Source organism: Halichoerus grypus, chromosome 8, assembly GCF_964656455.1.
Source record: "Halichoerus grypus chromosome 8, mHalGry1.hap1.1, whole genome shotgun sequence".
Taxonomy (NCBI): Eukaryota; Metazoa; Chordata; class Mammalia; order Carnivora; family Phocidae; genus Halichoerus; species Halichoerus grypus.
This window is the reverse complement of record NC_135719.1, coordinates 6,151,380-6,171,172: the sequence shown is the minus strand read 5'-3', so window position 1 is coordinate 6,171,172 and position 19,793 is coordinate 6,151,380. Positions and strand designations below refer to the sequence as shown.

The following is a 19,793-nucleotide window of genomic DNA, read 5'->3' as shown; positions in this document are numbered from 1 at the left end:
TGTTTTTCATTCTCAGGCACATGCCTTGGAATGAAATTGCAGGGCCATATGGTAACTCTGTTTAACTGTGAGGAACTACTGAATCGTTTTCCAAAGTGGCTATACCATTTTACATTCCCACTAGCAATGTATGAGGGTTCGTTTCTCCACACTTACCTTCTGTTGAACCCCCCCTTTTTTTTTTTAAAGTAGGCTGGGGACCCCTGAATGGCTCATTTGATTGCACATCTGACTCTTGATTTTGGCTCAGGTCATGATCTCAGGGTCAGGAGATTGAGCCCCGAGTCAGGCTCTGCACTCAGCATGGAGTCTGCTTGATAGGCTCGCTCTCCTTCCTGCCTGTCCATCTCCCTCCCGCCCTCCCCGCTTGTGTGTTCTTTTTATCTCTCTCTCTAAAATAAATAAGGGGTGCTTGGGTGGTGCAATTGGTTGAGCCTCTGACTCTTGGTTTTAGCTCAGGTGATGATCTCAGGGTCGTGAGATCGAGCCCTGGGTCAGGCTTTGCGCTCAGCATGGAGTCTGCTTGAGTTTCTCTCACCCTCTCTCTTTGCCCTTCCCCCCTTCTCTTTCCCTCTCTCTCTCAAATAAATAAAGAAATCTTTAAAAATAAATAAATTAAATAAATTATTAAAGTAGGCTCCACACCTAGCGTGGAGCCCAACTGGGGCTTGAACTCATAACCCTGAGATCAAGACCTGAGTTGAGATCAACAGTCGGTCGCTTAACTGACTGAGCCACCCAGGGGCCCCTGTTGTCCCTCTTTTTGATTCAAACTGTCCTCTTGGGTGTATGTGTAGTGGGATCTCATTGTGGTTCTCAGTTGTATTTCACTGATGACTAATTTTGAGCATCTTTTCGTGTGCCTGCTGGCTCTCTGTATGTCTACTTTAGAGAATGTCTATGCAAATTTTTGCCCATTTTTTAATTGAAATGTCAGATAAAAATTGTCTTGTAATTGTTGAATTGCAAGAATTCTTTATATATTATAGATATTAGTCCCTCATCAGATATATGATTTGTAGATATTTTATCCAGTCTGTGGGTTGTCGTTTCACTTTGATAGTGCCCTTCAATACACAAAAAGTTTTTAATTTTGATGAAGTCCATTTTAAAGCAATTTATGAATTTTTGTCATTGCTTATGCTTTTGGTGTCATAGCTAAAAAACTACTAGTTAGGGGCGCCTGGGTGGCTCAGTCGTTAAGCGTCTGCCTTCGGCTCAGGTCATGATCCCAGGGTCCTGGGATCGAGCCCTGCATTGGGCTCCCTGCTCCGCGGGAAGCCTGCTTCTCCCTCTCCCACTCCCCCTGCTTGTGTTCCCTCTCTAGCTGTGTCTCTCTCTGTCAAATAAATAAATAAAATCTTAAAAAAAAAAACTACTACTTAATCCAATTTTAGAGTTTAAGCTGTTCCATTTCAGTCTTTGATCCATTTTGAGTTAACTTTTGTGCATCATTTTGTGTGAGATAGGAGCCCAATGTCATTCTGTTGTATGTGGCTATCCTGTTGTCCCAATCCCATTTGTTGAAAAGACTTCTTTCCTCATTGAGTTGTTGTGGCATCTTGGTCAAAAGTAAAATGACCATATATTTTAAGGTGTTAATTATTTTTTAAATGTTAGGTAGAATTCAACATTAAAGCTATCTAGTCCTGAGTATTTCTTTGTGGGAAGTTTTTTGATAACTAATTCCATCCTTTACTTGTTATAGATTTATTTAGATTTTCTGTTTCTTCTTGAGTCTGTTTTCAGTGTTTGTGTCTTTCTAGGAATTTGTCTGTTTCTACTTTGCTGTTATACAGTAGTTCATAGCATTCCCTAATAGTCCTTTGAATTTCTGTGAGGTTGGTATCTATGATCCCTCTTTCATAGTAGTTTGGGTTTTCCCTCTTGGTCAGTCTAGTTAAAAGTTTGTCAGTTTAATGATCTTTTCAAAGAACCAACTTTTGGTTTCATTGATTTTTGTTTTGTTTTTAATTCTTGATTTCATTGATTTCCTATGCAGTCTTTTTTTTTTTTTTAATTTTTTTATTGTTATGTTAATCCCCATACATTACATCATTAGTTTTAGATATAGTGTTCCATGATTCATTGTTTGTGCATAACACCCAGTGCTCCATGCAGAACGTGCCCTCCTCAATACCCATCACCAGGCTAACCCATCCTCCCACCCCCCTCCCCTCTAGAACCCTCAGTTTGTTTTTCAGAGTCCATCGTCTCTCATGGTTCTTCTCCCCCTCCGATTTCCCCCCCTTCATTCTTCCCCTCCTGCTACATTCTTCTTCTTCTTTTTTTCTTTCTTTGCATTATTTGTTTCAGAGGTACAGATCTGAGATTCAACAGTCTTGCACAATTCACAGCGCTTACCAGAACACATACCCTCCCCAGTGTCCATCACCCAGTCACCCCATCCCTCCCACCCCACCCCCCACTCCAGCAACCCTCAGTTTGTTTCCTGAGATTAAGAATTCCTCATATCAGTGAGGTCATATGATACATGTCTTTCTCTGTTTCCTATGCAGTCTTTACCATTTCCTTCCTTCTACTTGGCTTTGGTGTTAGTTTGATCTTTTTGAGCTTTTAAGGTTAACTTTAAGTTATTGATTTGAGATCTTTCTTTTTTAATACAGGCATTACAGGTACACATTCCGTTCTAATACTGCTTTAACTGTATCCTCTAAGTCTGGGTATGTTGTGTTTTCATTATCTCAAAATATTTTCTAATTTCCCTTGTGATTTCTTCTTTGACCCATTGGTTATTTAAGAGTATGTTGACCTCCGTGTATTTGTGAGTTTCCCAGATTTCCAGCTGTTGTTAATTTCTAATTTCATTTCATTGTGGTTGGAGAACAAACCTTGTATTTTAGTCTTATTTTTTGAGACTTATTTTATGCTCTACCATTTGTCCTGTTAGTGGAGAATGTTCTATGTATGCTCGAGAATAATGTGCATTCTCTTGCTGGGTGGAGTGCATTACTATTCATCTTTTGACCTATTTATTTTATAATTGAAAATTCCCTTTATTTTACCCATCCCTCACCCACCTCCCCTCAGGCAACCACCAGTTCTATGTATTTAAGAGTCTGAGGGTTTTTTTTGTTTGTTTTGTTTTTTAGATTCCATATGTAAGTGAAACCATATGGTATTTGTCTTTCTCTGACTTACTTCACTTAGCAAAATACCCTCTAGGACCATTCATGTTGTCACAGATATCAAGATCTCATTCTTTTTTATGACCGAGTAATATTCCATTGTATATATACCACATCTTTATCCATCCATCTATCAGTGGACACTTGGGTTGCTTCCATATCTTGGCTATTGTAAAGCTGCAGTAAACATAGGGGTACTTGTATCTTTTAGAATTAGCAGTTTCATTTTCTTTTTTTTTTTTTTTAAGATTTTATTTATCTATTTGACAGAGAGAGACACAGTGAGAGAGGGAACACAAGCAGGGGGAGTGGGAGAGGGAGAAGCAGGCTTCCCACCGAGCAGGGAGCCCGATGCGGGGCTCGATCCCAGGACCCTGGGATCATGACCTGAGCCTAAGGCAGACGCTTAATGACTGAGCCACCCAGGCGCCCCTAGCAGTTTCATTTTCTTTGGATAAATACCCAGTAGTGGAATTACTGGATCCTATGGTAATTCTATTTAAAAAAATTTTAAGGAACCTTCATACTGTTTTCCCCAGTGGTTGCATCAGCTTGTATTCCACCAACAGTGCACAAGGATACCCTTTTTTCCACATCGTCGCCAACACTTGTTGTTTCTTGTGTTGCTGATTTTAGCCATTCTGACAGATGTGATACCTCATTGGTTGTTTTGATTTGAATTTCCCTGATGATGAGTGATGTTGAGCATCTTTTCATGTGTCTGTTGGCCATCTGGATGTCTTTGGAGCAATGTCTGTTTTAGGTCTTCTGCCCATTTTTAATTGGATTAGTTTTTGGTGTTGACTTGCCTGAGTTCTTATTTTGGATAGTAACCCCTGATTGGATATGTCATTTGCAAATATCTTCTCCCACTCAGTAGGTTGCCTTGTTGTTTTGTTGGTTTCCCTTGCTGTGCAGAAGCTTTTTATATTTTGGTGTAGTCCCAATAGTTTGCTTTTGTTTCCCTTGCCTGAGGAGATATATTTAGAAAGAAGTTGCTAAGGCTGATGTCAAAGAAGTTACAGCCTGTGTTCTCTTCTAGGATTTTATGGTTTCAGGTCTCACATTTAGGTCTTTAATCTATTTTATTTTTGTGTATGGTGTAAGAAAGTGGTCCAGTTTCATTCTTTTGCATGTAGCTGTCCAGTTTTCCCAACACCATTTATTGAAGAGAAGACTGTCTTTGTGCCATTGCATATTCTTGCCACCTTTGCTGTAGATTGACCATATAAGTGTGGCTTATTTCTGGGCTGTATATTCTGTTCCGTCAATCTGTGAGTCTGTTTTTATGCCAGTACCATAAGGTTTTGATTACTACAGCTTTGTAGTAGATCTTGAAATCTGGGATTGAGAAGATTGCTCTGGCTAATTGGGGTCTTTTGTGGTTTCATACAAATTTTAGTATTATTCTAGTTCTGTGAAAAATGCTTTTGGTATTTTGATAGAGATTGTATTGAATCTGTAGATTGCTTTGGGTGATATGGGCATTTTAACAATATTAAATCTTCCAATACATGAGCATGGTATATCTTTCCATTTATTTGTGCCATCTTCTATTTTTTTCATCAGTGTTTTATACTCATAATACAGGTCTTTCATCTCCTTGATTAAGTTTTTTCCTAGGTATTTTATTCTTCTTGGTGTAATTGTAAATGGGATTGTTTTTCTTTTTTTTATTCTTTTCAAACTTTTTTTTAAAGATTTTATTTATTTGAGAGAGTGAGCATGAGAGAGAGCCCACGAGCAGGGGCAGAGGGAGAGGGAAAAGCATACTCCCCGCTGGGCAGGGAGCCCAGTGTGGGTCTTGATCCCAGGACCCTGGGATCATGACCTGAGCCAAAGGCAGATGCTTAACCAACTGAGCCACCCAGGCGTCCTTGTTTTCTTTTTCTTTCTGCTACTTCATTACTAGTGTGTAGAAATGTAACAGATTTCTGTATATTAATTTCATATTGTGCAACTTTACTGAATTCATTTATCAGTTCTGGTAGCTTTTTGATGGAATCTTTAGGGTTTTCTATATTTGGTATTGTTTTATCTCCAAGTACTTTTACTTATTCCTTACCAATTTGGATGCCTTTTATGTCTTGTCTGATTGCTGCAGCTAGGCCTTTCAGCACTGTGTTGAATAAAAGTGGTTGAGAGTAGACACTCTTGTTCTTGATCTTGAGGAAAAGCTCTGATTTTCAGCATTGAGTATGATGTTAGCTGTGGGGTTTTTTCATCTATGGCCTTATTACGTTAAGGTATGTTCCCTCTAAACCTATTTTGTTGAGCGTTTTTATCATGAGTGGATGTTGTAGTTTGTCAAATGCTTTTTCTGTATCTATTGGGATGATCGTAATGGTTTGTATTTTCTCTTGTTTGTGTGAAGTATCACCTTGATTTGCAAATATTCAATCACCCTTGCTTCTTTGGAATAAATCCTACTTGATTGTGGTGAATGATTTTTTTAATGTATTGTTGGATTCAGTTTGCTAATATTTTGTTGAGGATTATTGCATGTGTGCTCATCAGAGATACTGGCCTATAGTTTTCTGTAGTGTCTTTGAATTTGGTATGAGGGTAGTACTAGCCTTGTTGAATGAATTTACAAGTTTTCTTCCTCTTTTATTTTTTGGAATAGTTTGAGAATTTGGTTTCTTTTAATAATTTTTTTAAAAGATTTTATTTATTTGTCAGAGAGAGCACGCAAGCGAGCATAAGCAGGGGGAGAAGCAGACTCCCTGCTGAGCAAGGAGGCCGATGTGGAACTTGATCCCAGGATGTTGGGATCGTGACCTGAGCCACCCGGGCGTCCCTCTTTTAATAATTTTTATCACTTTATTGATATTCTCATTTTGTTCATACATTGTTTTCCTGATTTCCTTCAGTTCTTCATGATTTTCTTGAGCTCATTGAGCATATTTAGAAAACTTGATTTTGATGTCCTTGACCAGTGACTTCTTTTTTTTTTTTTGGCATTTTGAGGGCATCAACTCTGTTTTCCAAACTTTTTGTAAAGCATTGTATTCCATGTTGTGTGGTCAGTGAAGTTTCTGTTCTGTTAGCTCTGTTAACCAGTGACCTGACAAAGATTTCCTTAAATGTCTGACTCCAAAAAGGGAAAAGCAAGAAGGTATTCTTGTCCCTTTAAATCTTCCCAGGGATGGGGTGCCTGGGTGGCTCAGTTGGTTAAACACCTGACTCTTGATTTCAGCTCAGGTCATGATCTCAGCGTTGTGAGATCGAGCCCTGAGTTGGCCTCTGTGCTCTGTGTGAAGTCCACTTGAGTGTCTCTCTCTCCCTCTGCCCCTCCCCCCGCTTGCACGCATTCTCTCTCTCTCTCAAAATAAATAAAAATCTTAAAAATCTTGCCGGGGGTGCATTGAGGGAAAGCCGCTGCATCCACTGCATCCTGAGAGGTCCAAAACCAAGGCAAGTGTCTGCCCCAGCCCCACAGGAGTCCACCAGATTGAGCAAAGCACACAACCCCAGGTTTGGAGGACCGAGTCCCCACTGTCTGTCTGCTCCCCATCAGCCAGCCGCTCCCAGAAGGTGGGCCTCTCCCCACAGCTGCAGCAGGGCTGAGGAAAGGAGATCATACCTGTTCGTGCATGGCGTTCCCTTACCAAAAATCAGCATCTCCCTTTCCTGTAAAGCATTTCCCTTATTGTTGCAAGTGTCCAGTTGGGTTCCATAGTTCCAAAATACTAGATTCTGATCATTTTTCCCCCTAGCTTACTAGTTGTTTTTGGTGGAGAGACCAACCTTGAGAGCTTCTTATGGCACTATGTGTGTGTGTGTGTGTCCCGGATTATGATTAATATCTTATAACAGCCTTATTCAGATTAATACCAGTTTAATTTCAGTAGTATTCTGACTTTGCTCCTGTAAATTCAGTTCTCTTTCCCACTCCTTCCTTTGTGCTATATTGTCATACACATTACATCTTTGTACATCGTATGCCCATCAACACCAATTTTTATTTTTATTTAATTAATTATTTTTTTAAAAGTAGGCTCCATGACCTAATGTGGAGCCGCAACACGGGGCTCAAACTCAGGACCCTGAGATTGAGACTTGAGCCGGGATCAGGAGTCGGACACCTAACCTACCGAGCCACCCAGGTGCCCCCATTGACACCAATTTATAATTATCACTTTATCTTTTAACTCCTAGGAGAGGAAGAGTTACACAAAATGCTTTTGTGCCGTACATTATATTTATTTATGTAGTTCCTTCACTGGTGCTCATTAATTCTTCCCATGGATTCATCTCACCTTTGAGTGCCCGTTCAGCCTGAAAGACTCCCTCTAGTGGGACGGGTCTGCTACTTAAGAATTCTCTGTTTTGTTTTTTTGGGAGGAGTTTGTTTTTAATCTGGGAACATGCTGATTTCCTTTGTTTTGAACAGTAATTTTGCTGGATATAGAATTCTTGGTTGAGTCTTTTTCTCTTTCAGCCCTTTGAATACACCATCACAGTGTCTTTTGGCCTTCCTTTCTGATGAGAAATCAGCTGTTATTCTTCTAGAGGATCCTTTGTACTTGATGAATTCCCTGATCTTTGGCTCCTTTCAAGATTCTCTCTTTGACTTCTTACAGTTTATGATTTGTGTAAGTGTGGATCTCTTTGACTTTATCCTTCTGGGGTTATTGAGGTTCTTGGATGTGTAATGTCTTTCATCAAAGTTGGGAAGTTTTCAGCCCATATTTCTTCAGATGTTCTTCATGCTTCTCTTTCCTCTCCTCCTGGGGCGCCCCATATGTGGATGTTGCGCTTGACAGTGTCTCACAGATATCTGAGACGGTTTCTGATGAGAAACCCTCAGTCTGGATAATATAAATTAATCCATCTTCAAATTTGTTGATTCTTCTCCTACCTCATATCTGTGGCTAAACCATTCTAATAAAATTTTTTTTTATTAACATATAATGTATTATTTGTTTCACAATTCGCAGCGCTCGCCATAGCACATACCCTCCCCAGTGTCCATCACACAGCCCCCCCATCCCTCCCACCCCCCCACCACTCCAGCAACCCTCAATTTATTTCCTGAGATTAAGAGTCTTTTATGGTTTGTCTCCCTCTCTGGTTTCATCTTGTTTCATTTTTCCCTCCCTTCCCTTATGATCCTCTGTCTTGTTTCTCAAATTCCTCATATCAGTGAGATCATATGATAATTATCTTTCGGATTGACTTATTTCACTTAGCACAGTACCCTCTAGTTCCATCCACGTCATTGCCAATGGCAAGATTTCGTTTTTTTGATGGCTGCATAATAGTCCATTGTATATATACCACATCTTCTTTATCCATTCATCTGTTGATGGACATCTTGGCTCTTTCCATAGTTTGGCTACTAATTTTTTCATTTTTCAGCTTTAGAATTTCTGTTTGGTTCTTTTTTGGGATTTCTGTCCCTTTGGGGCAAGTCCTCAGTTTCCTACTTCCCTTTGGTTCTTTGGATGGAAGTTTTTAGGTCTTTGGACATATTTCAAACAGCTAATTTAGAGTCTTGGTCTAACAAATCCAATGTTTGGAATTCCTCAGGGACTGCTTCTAATGACTGTTTTGTTGTTGGTTTTTTTTTTCTCTTTTCCTGCACCTGGGCCAAACTCTCTTGCTTCTTTGCATGTCTCATGTTTTATTGACAATTAGACATAATAAGGCAGTTCTGACAGACCTGTCCCCTTCCAGCCAGGGTTTGTTGTCATTATTAGTGCCACTGTTTGCTTGGTGACTTTCCTGAATTTAATTCTTTAAAGCCTCTTTCTGTCACGAGTGGCCACTGACATCTACTCAGTTAGCTTAGTGATCCCGCTAATGATCGGGCAGATTTCCTTAAATGCCTGGAACCAGTAAGTTTCTCAGCCTTTGCTGTGAGGGTCCTAGGTGCGTTAGCTCATTTTCTTAGAAATGTAAGCTGCCTGGCTGAGTACTGAAGGCCTCAGGTTAGCCATGGGTGACAGCTTAGGCCTTAGAGGTTTCTTTTTTTTTTTTTTTTAAGATTTTATTTATTTGACAGAGAGAGACACAGTAAGAGAGGGAACACAAACAGGGGGAGTGGGGGAGGGAGAATCAGGCTTCCCACTGAGCAGGGAGCCCGATGTGGGGCTCGATCCCAGGACCCTGGGATCATGACCTGAGCCAAAGGCAGACGCCTAACAACTGAGCCACCCAGGCGCCCAGGCCTTAGTGGTTTCTCCCAGGCATGCACACACCCCTACATTGCATGGAGTTTCAGATTCCTTTTTTTTTTTTTTTTTTAAAGATTTTATTTATTTATCTGACAGAGGCACAGCGAGAGAGGGAACACAAGCAAGGGGAGTGGCAGAGGGAGGGGGAGAAGCAGGCTTCCCGAGGAGCAGGGGGCCTGATGCGGGGCTCGATCCCAGGACCCTGGGATCATGACCTGAGCTGAAGGCAGATGCTTAACCATCTGAGCCACCCAGGTGCCCCGGAGTTTCAGATTCCTAAGAGTATGTTGGAGGTTTGCAGAGGCTCCTGTAGACGTCTCCTTCCCCAGTGTTCCCTTTTAAACTTTTGGTTAGCATATTGTTTGCCCCAGCTGTTACCACTCCCTCTGGCAGCTGTGATGTTTACAATTGCTGCCGATTGGTTTCAGAAAGTGCTCCCTGGAAAGAGGTGGTTTGCCCTGGGTGAGTTCTGAGGTCAAACAGAGACCACCCTGGTGCATGGGGTTTTGCAGGAAGCTGCCAGACAGGTCAGATAATGACAGCTGGGAGTGGCGCTTTGGAGAAGCCTCAGTCCGGTTCGGCCCATTCACAGGCCCCTGGGCTGTTGGTTTGCACAGTGTTTGCAGACTCTTGGTTCCCAGGGCTACAGGGCTGGGGAGAAGGGTCAGGACCCAGGCAGGATAAAGTTCTATGAAGCTCGCTGTTACTACATTCACTGTTTTTCTTGGATAAATACTCCATGGATTGTTATAAACTGGTTAATTTCCAGAGTTCTAAAACTGATTTTGCCTATTTTTGCCCAGTGTTCTCATTCCTTTTATGGAGGAGAGTTATTTCAGAGGTCCTTATGCCACATTCCTGCTGATATCCCTTCTCTTCCTAGTCACTTTTTTTTTAAAGATTTTATTTATTTGACAGAGCACAAGCAGGGGGAGCGGCAGGCAGAGGGAGAGAGAGAAGCAGGCTCCCCGATGAGCACGGAGCCTGATGTGGGACTTGGTCCCAGGACCCTGGGATCATGACCTGAGCCGAAGGCAGACGATCAACCCTGAGCCACCCAGGCGTCCCACTTCCTAGTCACTTTTAACTCCCTTTAAACGAGTCCTCCCATGAGCAGCTGAGTTACATAATATGCGGAAATTTATGCCAGCTGGCTGGATCGTATTAAATACCTTAAAGCTGCATGACATATCAGCATTTTTGCGTACTTTATTTCATTTAATTATAAATATAAGAACCACTGATGAGTGAATGTATAAGCTCTAATAAGTTTTTTATTTTTTTCAGGATTGCTTATTAGAGAATAATTTTACAGTATTTTATATTGGCTTATTATTTAGTCTCTAATGCTAATAAACTGTTGTATCATGTTAAATTGAATCCTATGGTTGGTTAGATGTTAGTCTAAAAACCATTAAGTGAAAACAAAAACCACTCGGCATGAGTAGTAAGCCATGTATAAGTTTAAACTGCCCTCTTTGGCTTGCTGCTACTTCTTGATAAGGTTAAATGAGATTTATGCCGTTTACATTTTAGGTTATCACAGACTGCTGACTAGGAGTGTGGCTGAGACTCCAGTACATAAGCAGGTGTCCAGAAGGCTTCTTCATAGACAAATCAAGGGCAGGTGAGTAACATCCTTGTCTAGCTGCTTCCTGCACCCACACGGCCTTGCTAATGGTCTTGTGGGCTGCTGTCCATCTCCAAAAGCCTCTTGTGACTCCCATCTTAACTGTCTGGTTTATAACCAAAAAGCGTTCAGCATTCTATAAATTCTACAAAGGCTAGAGAACCATACAAAATGTACTTTTTTGTCTCACTTCTTACATTTGGCATAATTATTTTGAGATTTATCCATGGTGTTGCATGTGTCCATAGTTCATCTGTGTGTGCGTGCACGTGCGCGTGCTGAGAAGCATTCCATCAAATGAATATTCAGCATTTTTTTAAAAAAGCATTCATCATTGGATGGAGGGAGTCGTCATGGCTGCTGGGCAAGACTGGAAGTCTAGGATCTCAGCTTGGCCTGTGGGTGGGTAGGGCCAAAGTTTTCCATGGCAGTTAGTGTCTGGGAGTTTATCATGCTAGCTTGCCCCTTTCCTGGTTCTTTAGCCGGAGAGAACTCGCTTTCCTTAGAGCAGGTTTGTACCTGTTGATGTATTTGGGTTGTCCGTGCCCCCCAGCACCCAGTCTGGGATCTGTGAAGCAAAAAGGTAACTCCGGGAGCTCACTCTCCTGTCTCTCCTGGGGTCCTGAGGTCCCCAGCCAATCTGCCTCCTTTTGCCACCTTTTAGTCTGTAGTTCATTTTCTATACAACGTCCAGGGTTTTTAGCTGCACTTCACAGGAACAAAAGGGAGCCTTGTCAGGGCTTCCTCTAGACATTATTTGTGTACAGATTTTACACACTTGTATAAGAATCTGCAGGACAATTGCAAGAAGTGAAATTGATAGGTTAGAAGGCATACATATTTCTAATTAATTTTTATGTTGTAAAACTGCTTTCTAAAAAAGCGTGCTGACCATTCTCCTTCGGCCAGTAAGGCGCATGAGCGTGCGTGCCCGCGCTGGTGTTCTCAGACCCGGGCTCTGCGTCGCTTTGTGAGGCGAGAGGCGGTGCAGCTCTCCTGTGCATTAAGTAGGAGCTAATAGTGACACTGAATAATCCTTATGCTTGTTGTTCCTTAAGGTCCTCTGATCCTGGTCCTGATATCGACATTGTGGAAGAGTCCCCAGAAAAAGGAGCACACGGTAGTGCCTACATTTGTTTTGTGTTGCACGCAGGGCTTGAACTCACGACTCTGAGATCAAGACCCGAGCTGAGAGCAAGAGTCAGATGCCTAACCGACTGAGCTACCCAGGAGCCCCTCTTCTGTGTTGCATTTTAACTAGTTTCTCTGAAAACCTTTCTGTACCTGTGTTCTCGCTCAGCATATCCTAAGATATTTTAGAGATGTGACAGCTCTGGGCCCACAGTATAGATCAGTAAATATTTATTAGTAAATGGTCTCTTACACAGAATTTACCAAAGGGATTTCTGGAGAAATCTTTTTACACAGTAGAAATGGGATTCAGGGCACAGGCTAACCACTGTGTAATACAAAGTGCTGGGGCTTATTTTACAGGTGCATGTGGGGTCACCTGGCTGGCTCTGTCGGTAGAGTATGTGGCTCTTGATCTCGGGGTTGTGAATTTGAGCCCCACGTTGGGTGTAGAGATTACTTAGAAATAAAATCTTTTTTCTTTTTTAAATTTTATTTATTTATTAGAGAGAAAGCAAGAGCAAGGAGAAGAGGCAGAGGGAGAGGGAGAAGCAGGCTTCCCCCTGAGCAGGGAGCCTGATGCAGGGCTCAATCCCAGGACCCTGGGATCATAACCTGAGCCGAAGGCAGACGCTCAACCAACTGAGCCACCCAGGTGTCCCTAGAAATAAAATCTTAAAAAAAAAGTACTTGTGATTCAGGAGTTACCCCAAAAAACCTTCTTTTTTAATGATTCAAGTAATTTATTGTAGAAATCCAGAAAATAGAAGCAAAATTTTAATAGTCAGTAATCCCACAATTCGGAAATACTGTTAAGATTTTAGTTTTAATAATACTCTTACCGGTGTCGTTTCTATACAAATGTATGTAACATAAACAAAACTGTAATTTAAAAAAATTTTTTTTTACAAAAGTCACACTATACAAACCTTTTTTTTTCCCCACCGTGGTTAAAAGGCTGGCAGTTTGAAACTTCTGAGGGTGACAGTCTAGTGGGTCAGTGGTTTTTTTGTACTCTGGGGCAATATATTATACCCTTTGTAGCTTTGTTACAACACTTCAGAAATCTCAAGTTAGTAATTTGTCAAATTTCCATCTTGTATGTGGTATTATGTAAATTTTACCATTTCATATGTGGGAAAATGTAAAAAGCTTGCATTTCTCCCTGGTTACTAACTGGGATTCTGGTTTTGCAGAAGTAAGCTTGAGACGAAGTCCTCGAATCAAGCAGTTGTCAATCAGCAGGACAAATTCTGGTTCCTTCTATTCTGGGTCTCAGCCAAAGTCTCGAAGTGTACAAAGAGTTCACTCATTCCAGCAAGACCAGTCAGGTAACATGCTTGCTCACCTGCCTTCAGAAGTCTGGGTCTACTCAGTGGGAAGTGTTTTTGGGAAAAGTACAAAATTTGACATTTTCTTTCTTGACACTGGAGCAGTAGAATAGGTATGTCCTTTAGAGGTCCAGAGTGATGGACAATCCATGACCTTCATTAACAGTGTCCTCCCTTTGGATTCCTACAACTGGTCATCCACACTGTCCTTAGAGGTAATTTATCCATTCAACAGGAATTACCCATTATTTCTACCTTGTGTTCATATTCTACACTCAAGCATCCTAGGTAGAAGGTGATATCTGTTTGTCCTTCATGCTTTTATCCATCATTAGTCTGGATCCTCAGATACATGTTTTTGTATTTACAAATAGTTTTACTTGCCTAACATATATAAGGGCTGAAGTTAGTATGCGGGCTTATTAAAATTCAAGATGGCAGCAATAATTGTAGTTGCTGGCATAATTAGGTGGAATCCGTCCCCACTCCCACTTGCTCTAAAAAATTGTACTCTTGTATAGACTGGCTGTTCTATTAGTATTGGGAGGGCAGGAGCTAAGAAAGACTCACTGTTTTTGACTTGCAGACCAAAGAGAAAATTCTTCAAACCCAAGTATTCGTTCTCCCAAGAGGCTGTTTTTTGGGGCATTGTCTGAGATGGTCAGTCCCTCAGAGAAGGGTTCAGCTCGAATTCAGAGGCCTTCAAGAAACCCACTGGGCTCTGAGATACCCACAGCTTACCAGGTATAACATTTCTGTAATGTTTAAAACAGTGTGGTCTTGAGGGGAAAACAGAGACATGGCCCAGAAAACCCACTGAGTACATTAGGGATGAGAAAGCAGGTGATCTGTAGCTACTACTAGCTATTTGGGGGTGGTTGGGTTGATCCAGATGAATGATTATTGGGTATGTGGGGATGTAAGGCAGTAGTCTGGCTGAGGCCATTGTGGTGGGGAGAAAATAGAAATGATCTCCTCTGGTCTGTTGGTTTCATCCACTATTTTTATCAAACACTATATATCTTTCTGAAATGTGCAGGGATCAGTCCTCTGTTTCCCTTACATTGTCCACCCAGTCTAGTCACCCACCTCAGAAAGTTGAGAGTCACTCTCGACTGCTCCCTCTTTCCAGACAGAGGCAATCAATCCTACCACTTTTATTTATAGACCGCATTTGATACCCTTCCCTCTTCTCCATCCCCTGCAGTTCCTGCCTGCCTTCAATTCTGCCTGGAACATTTCAACTGCCTTTTCCCTCTCATGTCCATCCTGCCCCCAGAGGCCGGAGTGATCTTTCACACTGCATCACTTTGCTTAAAGCTCTATGACTCTGTTAAGCAGGGTTTTCTAGGTTTTCCTAAAATGGAACCCTTTTGTTAAAAAATAATCTTTGCTTGGAAACCCAATAAACGGCTTAGAGGTTGGGGGAGGACACAAAGCTCTGGGGATGGGTTTGAAGACCACCGATCTCCAGGACCAGGATCAGTCCTCCCAGATGGGTATGGGCCGCTGTGGGCTGGCTGTGGCCCTTGCCTCTCACCACCCCCTGCTTCATAATCCACTTTCCCGGCCACATCAGGCTGCACACTGGCCTGCACACAGCTGCTGCTGTTATTTTAGGCAAAGGAAGAGTTCCTACTTCCCCACTTTTGGCCTTCACCTGCTGACACCCCCTTCTTAAAGACCTGACTCCCTGTTCCTGTCCCCCTTTCCTGCTAGCTGGGTTAGACAGCCAGCTGCTCTTGTGCTCCCACATTGTCCTGTGCGTGGCCCCGTCAGTGCACTGGTGACGCTGTGTTGTCATCTGGCTGTGCCCCATTGAACGTGAAATGCCCACTAGACCAGGATTCCCTTGAGATAATCAGATAGAAACGAAAGGTGTCTGATCTCCTTTATACGCTGGGTGCGTAACTGCCTTTTGCAGGAAGGGAGGGAGATTTGCGGCTGGGGAGTCTCCTTCTGGAGACGTTCTCTGTGCCGCTGTACCTTAGCTGTCTGGGTACTCCATACCGCACGTCCCCTGTCACCGGCACGCACACTCACACAGGGCCCAGCACACAGTGGGGGCGTAGCAAGCGCGTGCTGAATGCAGGTGAACAGCAGAGGACGTGACACCCAGAGGCCACGTTAGGCAGAGATCAGAAGGCGCTATCTCCTTGAAGAGAAGAGTGGTAGAGTGACACACCATTCAAGGCAAAGCCTGGTTTAGCTGCCATATGCATATTACGGAAATTTTTTGTCTTAGACCCAAGATTAGATTCAGTGTTTGGTGCTAGGAAAAAATAGACAAGTGAAATCTGGGTCATGGTTGGAAGTGGAAACGTGTCGCTATTGGAAATCAGCTTACGGTCATCCCATTGGCCGCCCAGAAATCTCCCACCTGCCTTTCTCATTGCCTTAGAGAGGACTAAAATGCTCAATAGAGAATAGGGGTTATGATATTTAGGCACTGAAATAAGCATCTCTTTACAGACTCCTAAGAAGAGTAACCGGAAATCTCCAGGTTCTTCTAAAGCTACCCCAAGAAGGTTCCCTCGTACACCACAAACTCCACTGTGCACCCCGGAAAGGCAGCGGAAACCCCCTACAGAAGTGACTCCTGCCAAACAGGTCATTTTTAAGGAGTCCTTAAAAGACTCCTCACATAGCTGGGATTCACCATCTCAACCCAAAGTCACTCCTTGGAAAGGACACTTCCTGGCAAAAGGAGGAACCTCTCCTCTTGAAAAGAAGATACCAAGAACTCCCAAAAGGCCAGGGGGCCAGCCACCTGGATTTCTGAATTCTACTTGGCCACCCTCAGTGACTTCCAGTCCCGAAAGCACCTCCTGCCCAGCAGGCCTGACCGGGAGTGAGGGTCTGATGCCCGTCGGGTCCGCGCTGAGAACCCCTCCGAGAGCAGCAGCCTCAGGGGGGAGAAGAGAAACCCCTCCGGATCCAATGCACCCCCCTCCCCATGTTCCCGGGGCTTCTCAGGCAGAGGAGCTCACACAGAAATGGAGGAATAAAGCTGCCTCAGTCCCCAAGACACCTCGGAGCATCAATCTGACTTCTCCCCGCCTTCTTTCTCCAAAAAAACCTTTGGCCTCTCCCTTAGGTGAAATTGCCAAGAGTCCATTTCGGGAATTTTCGATAGAATCTCCTCCCCCCGAAGAACTGGATTGGGAAGAGCCCCAGAAAGCACCTCCCGTAGCCTCGTCTCTCTCCTGGCCTGGTCCCTCCACGCCCCCCCGAATCCCGCAGATCGCCCAGTCTGAGCCCGTGCCCCCTCGGGCCCCTGCTAAAACTGGAAAAAGGCACAGAGAGACCTCGGACCTGGAAAGCAGCTCCCTGGAGGGCCAGCCGAGCACCTCGGCCGCTCCTAGGGCTGCTGCAGCTGGCAGCCCAGCCGCCCTCACAGACGCTGGAAACGACCAGCCTTCCCTGGAAAGACACAGTCCCTCTGGGACCGGCTGCGGGAGTGACCGGCGCAGGTCCTCTCCTGTGCTGAGGGCGAGTGTCCCGGGCCACCTCGCTCTCCTGGACGAAGCGGAGCACCACGGCAGCGACGGCTCGCCAGGCCACGTCACGGCAGCGGAAGGTGAGGCGTCAAGGCCGGTGGTGGCGCGGGAGAAGCCTTCTCCGTCGGCCCCCGGGAGCCCACCATCCTCTCCTGCCCGCGGGCCCCGCTCCCCCCGGGCCCCGTCCTATGCCCTGTGCCGCACGGCCGACAGAAGGCAGCGCCAGGCGGCCACGCCGCCAGAGAAGCTGCAGGCTCCGACTCGGCCCTCTAAAGCCTCGGCCAGCCCCCAGACCTACGAGGTGGAGCTGGAGATGCAAGCTTCGGGCCTGCCCAAGCTTCGCATTAAAAAGGTAGACACCAGCTGCCTGGCGGAAGCCGAGCCCCCGAGAAGGGAGGAGAGCTCCCTCCCTGGACTCAGCATGCCCGGGGCCAGCAAGTCCTCAGGGAAACCTGAAGCCACCTACGTGTCACCCCCCTGCCTTCGTCCCTCGCACAGCACCCCCGGCAAGAGCGGGGGACAGACCTACATCTGCCAGTCCTGTACCCCCACCCGCTGCCCCTCTAGCACCCCCTCTCCGTTTCAAACAGACGGTGTTCCCTGGACCCCATCTCCCAAACACAGTGGGAAGACCACCCCTGACACCATTCAGGACTGGCCGCGGAGGAAGAGGGCGGGGGGCGGCAGCTCTGCCGGGAGGGGCGACATCGGCCTGGACCTCCCTGCAGGCGTGTTCCTGCTCGAGCCGGAGCGAAGGGAGCGAGGAGGCCTTGACCTCGGCAGCAGCAGGACTCCCCTCCTGGGGGATTTTGAGCTTGAGGGGGTGTGCCAGCTGCCAGACCAGTCGCCTCCCAGGGACAGTGCGCCCCAGGCTGAGGAAGCCTTCTCCTGGGGCCAGTTCGGGTGGGGTTCCAGGAAGAGGCTCCTTCCCACCAAGGAGGAAGCGGAGTGTCCAGCCAAGAGGGCGTGTGAGGAGCAGAGAGGAGACGCAGAGCTGCGCAGGAGCGAGGGGTGGTCTCCACGTGCCAGTGGGCGGCACGTCCCCTCCCCGGGGGCCGACGACGTGTTCGTGCCGGGTGAGTCCGCGGCCCTGGGGTGGCGGCCGGCGGTTCGTTTGGCGGGGGCGCCGCGGGGCCGTGCTCACCCTGGACCCTCCCGTAGGTTCCACGCCCCCGCCGGGCCCTGCGCCGTGGAGCTGCCTGTCGGCTAGCGGCCTGCAGGCTCTCACCCAGTCCCCGCTGCTGTTCCAGGGGAAGACGCCTTCCTCGCGGTGTCCCGAGGCCAGAGGTAATTTGTTGAGCGAAGGTCCTGGAGACTTAGGCGGACCAAACTTGGGTCCTTTGGGTGACTCCCCAGAGCTCGCTCAGGGTGGCCAGGCGGTGGGATGGTGGAGTCGGAGGGCGTGCCCGATTCGGGACAGTGGACTTTGTCCCTGCGGTGTCCTGTGCTCTTCCCAGAGAAACCACACTAGCACTCCCCTGTGTCATGAAGCAGCTTCTGGAAGCAGTGACAGAGGGGACCTACCGTGTGGTGTAGTCACTGGTACCTGAGGAGCGTGTGTCCGGCGGCACGGTGGCAGCCCGCCCCCCCTCCCCCGGGGGGGGGGTTACACCCCTGTGCTTCCATACACGCGTTAGGATTAGGGACTGGCTGCTGGGATCGGCCTTCAGACTTGAGGAGTCCCTTTCCTCGACCCACCCGGGAAAGGGACCGGCTTGCGGGTGCTCAGTGCACTGGGTTAGAAACATCTAGAACTGAAGGGGAATCCAGGAGGCCGGAGCCTCTGGTGATTCCCTTCCCCCGAGACCAGGATATAAATCAGGCAGAACAGCAGAATGCACAGTCCAGCTGAGGGAATTCAGCCCGCAGGACTTGGCTTTTCCAGACCGCCGCCAGCCCTGCGCTCCTGACAGAGTGGGGAGCCTGGAAGGAAGGCAGCACGCGGACTGGCAGGCACTGCCTGCGTGGGGACCTCTGGCCCGTTCAAGCCCCTGCTCTTCTGTCCCGTCCTCACCTCCTGCATGCCCCCTCTGCCTTCTTCTAGATGAGGAGATGGAGGTCGTCCCCCCCACGGCCGAAGAATCTCCTTTCAGCCGAGCATTCTCCAGGAGACGCCCCATCAGCAGGACGTACACACGGAAGAAACTCCTGAGCTAGTCAGGCTGGCCCTGGTCGGGGGACCTAAACCTCCACACACTACTGAGCTTGGCCAGAGCCACTGGCTTCCCAGGCCGGACGAGTGCTCGGAGAGCAGTTTCCTCTGGATGTGTCAGGAATTCCAGGCTCCTGGCACAGAGGACTTCTGACCCCAGAAACTCAGCTCATCTGAGCCAGGGCCTGACTAAGCTGTCCTACGTCACCCTGGAGGGCTGCCTGGAAACCAAGGAGGCTCAAAAGATAAGTCAGCCCGGTCCCCGTGGGCTTACAGGTACTGGGGGCCTGGTCCCAGTCCTCTACTGTGTCAGCGCTCCGATTCCCACAAGAGTCCCTTAGGGGGTTTAGTCCCCCTCCGGGGTGCCTTCCTCCCGGCCCTGCCCCTTGTTAGGGAGGTGGTGCGGCGGGTGCTCTGACTCAGCTGGGGAGGCAGACAAGGAATTGTAAGAGCAGGCTCCCCTTCGGCCCCCGCCTCTGAGAGACCAAGGCCAGTCCAAGTGGGAGAAAGGGCTCCTCAGGGGCCCCTCACAAAGCTGAAGGCTGCGGCCAACAGCAGAATTTCTTACCTTCCCCACGTCATAATAAAATCCTCTCGGGCTGCGTAGCATTCGGTGCCTTTCTGTTTAAACCTGGAGGCCTCACGCTGACTCACTCTGGCCGAGCTCTAGTGGTTCCTGGTTCTGCGTCTCCGACTCAGCCCTGAAACCTGGCCCGGC

At 46.3% G+C, this 19,793-nt stretch overlaps 1 protein-coding gene across 2 annotated transcripts in view; it reads left to right on the top strand.

The window, feature by feature from the left end:
• Positions 1-19,684, top strand: part of TICRR (TOPBP1 interacting checkpoint and replication regulator) — a 45,029-nt gene extending 25,345 nt beyond the window's left edge. For both annotated transcript variants that reach the window (XM_078078886.1, XM_036069897.2), the window contains exons 16-22: positions 10,868-10,958; positions 12,020-12,081; positions 13,289-13,423; positions 14,010-14,167; positions 15,896-17,999; positions 18,085-18,210; positions 18,968-19,684. In XM_078078886.1, coding sequence (XP_077935012.1) covers positions 10,868-10,958; positions 12,020-12,081; positions 13,289-13,423; positions 14,010-14,167; positions 15,896-17,999; positions 18,085-18,210; positions 18,968-19,080 — 2,789 coding nt within the window. In that variant the 3' untranslated portion in view covers positions 19,081-19,684. The remainder of the gene's footprint in view (positions 1-10,867; positions 10,959-12,019; positions 12,082-13,288; positions 13,424-14,009; positions 14,168-15,895; positions 18,000-18,084; positions 18,211-18,967) is intronic.
• Positions 19,685-19,793: the final 109 nt, after the last annotated feature.